The sequence below is a fragment of the Papio anubis genome, chromosome 11 (assembly GCF_008728515.1).
Source record: "Papio anubis isolate 15944 chromosome 11, Panubis1.0, whole genome shotgun sequence".
Lineage (NCBI taxonomy): Eukaryota > Metazoa > Chordata > Mammalia > Primates > Cercopithecidae > Papio > Papio anubis.
This window is the reverse complement of record NC_044986.1, coordinates 104,575,257-104,579,940: the sequence shown is the minus strand read 5'-3', so window position 1 is coordinate 104,579,940 and position 4,684 is coordinate 104,575,257. Positions and strand designations below refer to the sequence as shown.

The following is a 4,684-nucleotide window of genomic DNA, read 5'->3' as shown; positions in this document are numbered from 1 at the left end:
CCCGGCATGGTGGATCACACCTGTAATCCCAGCACTTTGGGAGGCCGAGGCAGGCGGATCACCTGAGGTCAGGAGTTCGGGACCAGCCTGGTCAACGTGGTGAAACCCTGCCTCTACTAAAAATACAAAAATTAGCCGGACATGGTGGCGCGCACCTGTAATCCCAGCTACTCAGGAGGCTGAGGCAGGAGAATCATTTGAACCTGGGAGGTGGAGGTTGCAATGAGCTGAGATTGTGCCACTACACTCCAGCCTGGGCGACATAGCGAGACTCTCTCCTAAAAAAAACAAACCAAAAAAACCATATATATATATATTTCAATTGTTTTGGGAGTTTGAAGAGTCATGTTCAGACCACAAGATAAGCAGGACTATAGTAAGAGTCACCTTATTTAAAACCTTTGGGTGAGAACACAAAACGGACTTTTCCAATTGCAAGGAGTGGCTTTAAAAGTAAAATCACACCCTTTACAAAAAAAATACAATTCCATATTTATTTTACTCAGTATGTATGAGGCAGCTTTTACTAGCATTTAATCAGGACTCACACCCCAATCTTTCCACTAAAAAAAAAAAAAGTTAAGTGCAACTACTCTTGAAGAGAGAATGAGGGGAGTCAAAAGAAAAAGATACCCCACAAAGAAGAGCTCCAGAAAATAACATTTTGGGCTCACAGAAACTTCTTGCTACCTCACCTCACCTCACTGTGTAACCATGTAACCTAACAAACTTTCACTGAATTAACAGTTACACTTTCAGCTCTGAAATCTAGTGCATAAACTTAATGGCTCATTGTAATATTTATTATTCAACCTTTTGACATTTATTTGTAGCAGTTGAATTGAGGTACCGGGTGCATTATTAGCATTGAAACAGTAAAGTGTTCCAGCTCTACGGTAATAACTGAGTTTTACTTGAGTCTTTAGCCTGAAGTAGTCTGTGGAATGTAAACCAACCCTTCTCCCACCCCACCCCCACCCCACTCCAGAAAAAAAAAAAAAAAAAAAACCCGCAACGGAAAAAAAGTAATCCGATTTCTGTCTTCAAAATGCGATAAACCAGGACTCCAAAGGGGGTGTAACACATTAACGGACTTGTACAAACCATCCTGTGCAGTTTACAACAAAAGGAAGGTAATATGCTTCAAGAAAATATCTTCCAAAACATTTTTATGAATTAAATTTCCTGAATTTGTGACTAGGTGGAAGAGGTATTGCAGAACCGCCCAGCTGCCATTTCCATATAGGATGGGCCTTGTGAGGAGTTTGAGAATCCTTAGTGGTGTTTAAGGAATACGCCGGCCACAAGTCCCCATCTCTCCCAATAATGAGTGATGGTGGACAAGGAAAATTTGCCATGAAATTAAATGGCCTTTTCACTGCTGATGCTACATTGCTGGCTACCTTTTTGCGTCTGTTTATAACTGTAAAATCATCCAGTGTTCCTTCATGTGTCTCAGTTTTACCTGTAGGACGAGGGCTTCTAGCTGATTTCAAATTTGGTTTGACTGGAGGTGTCTGAAGGACAGGTCGCTTTCCCAGTACTAGTGTCCGATAATTTTTTCTTACCCTGGCACCAAATTTATATTCCCCATCCTCAGGTTTTGGAGAACCTAAAGTGCATGAAAGGCCCTGACTTTGAGCCAGTGGATTTAAGGAAGGAGTATCTTTTTCAGGGCATGCAAAACCTTCCTTGGCTGTGGTTAACAAGGCGTCCTCCTCTTTACTCTCAGTCACACTGTAAAACTCACCCTTTGTATCATTGCACTCGCACTTTAGCTTATTTGTAAAAAGGTGAGGTTCATATTCTTCATTAGCACTACTGTCTTCTACTTTGATTTTAATATTGTGCAGAAATGGCAATGTCTTGTCACCTGTGTCAGTGCAGGGATTCTCGGCTTTAGTTGCTGCTGCTCCTGCAGCGTTCACTTCAGGATCAGTCTGCGAAGAGGGCAAATCCGTAGCAAATTCAGGACAATGAAGGATTTTGGAATCTTTTTCTGAATTTGCTTCTGCTCCTGAAGAATCATTATTTAAGAACCTAGCAGCTATTGTGTTGTTATCTGCACAGTGTGTAGTAGGAGTTGCTTGTAGGCATTTCCTAGCCTCTCGGAGTATTCTTTGTTGTGGAAATGCATTGTTTGTCTTTGGGCTAGGTGAAGAGGCCCCCTCTGCCAGGCAGTTAATTGTCAGGTCAGTTCTCTTTACAGTATTGGAAATTTCAGAGTGTGGGAATGTAATCTCAGATACCCTATCGTTCCTTATCTCTGCGAAACAACTCCCCAGGCTGGCCGGGCAGTACACCGGAGACGCTTTGGGGGCCCAGCTCTGCAGATTCCACTCCTCCGGCGACTCCGCTTTGACACTACTCTTGAGGTCGGGAAGTCTGCCGGCATCCTCGAAAGCAGCGGGTTTGGTTGCAGCGGCGGCGGAGGCCAGATGGTACAAGAAGTTGGCCTGCGCCTGCACGCTGGGAGGCTTGCAGAAGCTGGTACGCCTGAATCGGATGCTCTGCACTGACACTTGGCTGGAGCCGGAGCTGGAGTCCGACTCGGTGGACGAGTCCTCCTCCTCCGAGCTGACTTCACTGGAATCCGAGGCCCCGCTGCCCCCCCCCTCCTCCTCCTCCTCTTCCTCCTCCTCCTCCTCTCCCTCCTCCTCCTCTTCCTCCGAGGACACAGAGTTGCTGGAACTGGACAAACTGGAGCCAAAATCCGAGTCGTTGGCCGCGTGGTCCGAGTAGGAGCTGGACTCGGAGTCGCTGCTGCAACTCTCGGGAAAGCTGCCCAGATGGGGCTGCGGCCGGTGGTGGTGAGGGGGGTGGTGACTCTGCTGCGGCGGCTGGGCCCGGTGGTGGTGGTGGTGGTGGTGATGGTGGTGGTGGTGGTGGTGGTGCGGAGGCGGGCAGAAACCGTTGACCAGATGAAACCTCTCCAGGCAAGTGGCCCCGGCGGCAGCCGCAGCCGCTGCCGCCGCCGCCGCCGCCGCCGCGGCCGCCTTGGCTTTGTAGGACCTGGGCAGCAGCAGCAGGCGCCGCGCGCCGGCGTGAGGCGCGAGCAAGCAGTCCTTGGTGCCGCCGCGCTTGCGTTTGCAGCGGTAGCTCAGGCTTCCCGGGCCTCTGGCGCCCGCCGCTGCCTTGGGCTGGGGCCCGGCCGCGGATGCCTGGTAATAGGCGGCAGCGGCGGCGGCGGCGGCAGCGGCGGCGGCGGCGGCGGCGGCGGCGGCGGCCGGGTGCTTGCTGCACAGCAGGCTCCGAAAATAAGCCGGGTCCGAGGGGAAGGCGACGTAGTTTCCCTGGAGCGGGGCAGTTTCATAGTTTAGAGGGGGTTTGCAGGGCGAACGCACGATCTCCGGGTAGTGCGAGCCGGGGTATTTGCTAAAAATCTGAGGTAGATGGGCGGCGGGGCGCGCGGCGGCGGCGCCCGGGCGCGGGGACTGCGCGCTGATTGGCAGGGGCCGCGCGGCTCCGCTCAGGCCCCGCCAAAGTTGGTGCTTGTCCTTCCAAAATCCCGGGCGGGGGCTGGCGGCGGCGGCGCGCTCTGGCGGCGGCGCCTTTGTGGCCAGGGCCCGGCCGACCCGCCTGCGCTTGGTCTTGAGGACGCGCTCGGTTTTGCAGGAGGTGTAGAGCGCTTCCACGTCTTCCCGGGAGATGAGTGTGCATTTGGCTGCGTGGAAGGCGATGCTGTTGATTGCCTTGAGTTTCCGCAACTCCTCCAGATCGCAGTGGTGCTTCTTCACTTTCAGATGATCCATGCGCTTGTGCACGGTCGTCCTCGGGATGTTTTTCAGCAGATCTGTGAAGACTTGGGAGAGGGCAAACATTTGCTTCCCTTTAATGATGAGGTAGCCGAGCCTCACGCCATCCACCTCTTCAAAACCTGACTTCAGGTCTCCCATCTCGGGCACTAAATGATCCCCACCATTTGCAGTAAATATATACGTGACGCATACATACACATGTATGTATGTTAATCCTCCGCCAGATGCTGCGTGTGTCTCAAGGCATCCTGCTAATAAAATAACAAAGACTGTTATTCCCGGCGAAGGAAGTGCCAAACTCTAGGCGAAATTATTGGGGGGGGGGGGAAACCCCATGAAATTACACTGACTTGATTCTTGCTTTTTTGTTGTTGTTGTTTTCGTTTTTTTAAAAAAGAGGGAAAAAACCATCCGGTTTCTGATCTGCCAGTGTGTTGGTCTGAGTCCCCGATGCAGATCAGTACCTGGGCCCCTCTATTCCTTCCTTCTCCATTGGAGCACTATGATAATGGAATGTGAAGGGAGAAAGAGAAAAGAAATGCAGCTGCTATTCCCGCCGCTGCTTTAGCTACAAATAAAATGACAGAGTGAAGTGAGCTCGTCCGGAGACACCTTCATCAATTAATTCCCCTAAAGCCAGCGCTGATTGGACACTCCTGACAGGTGATGCAATAAAAATTGATATTCCACCCCTTCCCCCCAAAATCTCCCACTAATTAGCATACCCTTATACTGCCACCTCCCCTCCCAAAGTAAATAATACAGTCGGTATATAAATCTTTCCATTAAACTATCGGAGCTCAGAAACAGCCTGACTCACAGACTTCATCAGAGGCAGTGTGTGTACGGTTAAGGAAGAAAAAAAAAACCAAAAAAAAAAAAAAAAAAAAAAACCGCACCGTATATTCGCCTTTAAAGAAATACTG

The 4,684-nt window shown here is 50.4% G+C and overlaps 1 protein-coding gene across 1 annotated transcript; it reads right to left on the bottom strand.

The window, feature by feature from the left end:
• Positions 1 to 284: 284 nt before the first annotated feature.
• SKIDA1 (SKI/DACH domain containing 1) lies at positions 285 to 4,371 on the bottom strand. The gene is made up of 2 exons (XM_031652464.1): positions 4,223 to 4,371; positions 285 to 4,009 (listed from the first exon to the last, which is right to left on the bottom strand). The coding sequence occupies exon 2, from the start codon at positions 3,894 to 3,896 to the stop codon at positions 1,170 to 1,172; it is 2,727 nt and encodes a 908-aa protein (XP_031508324.1). The 5' UTR covers positions 3,897 to 4,009; positions 4,223 to 4,371; the 3' UTR covers positions 285 to 1,169.
• Positions 4,372 to 4,684: the final 313 nt, after the last annotated feature.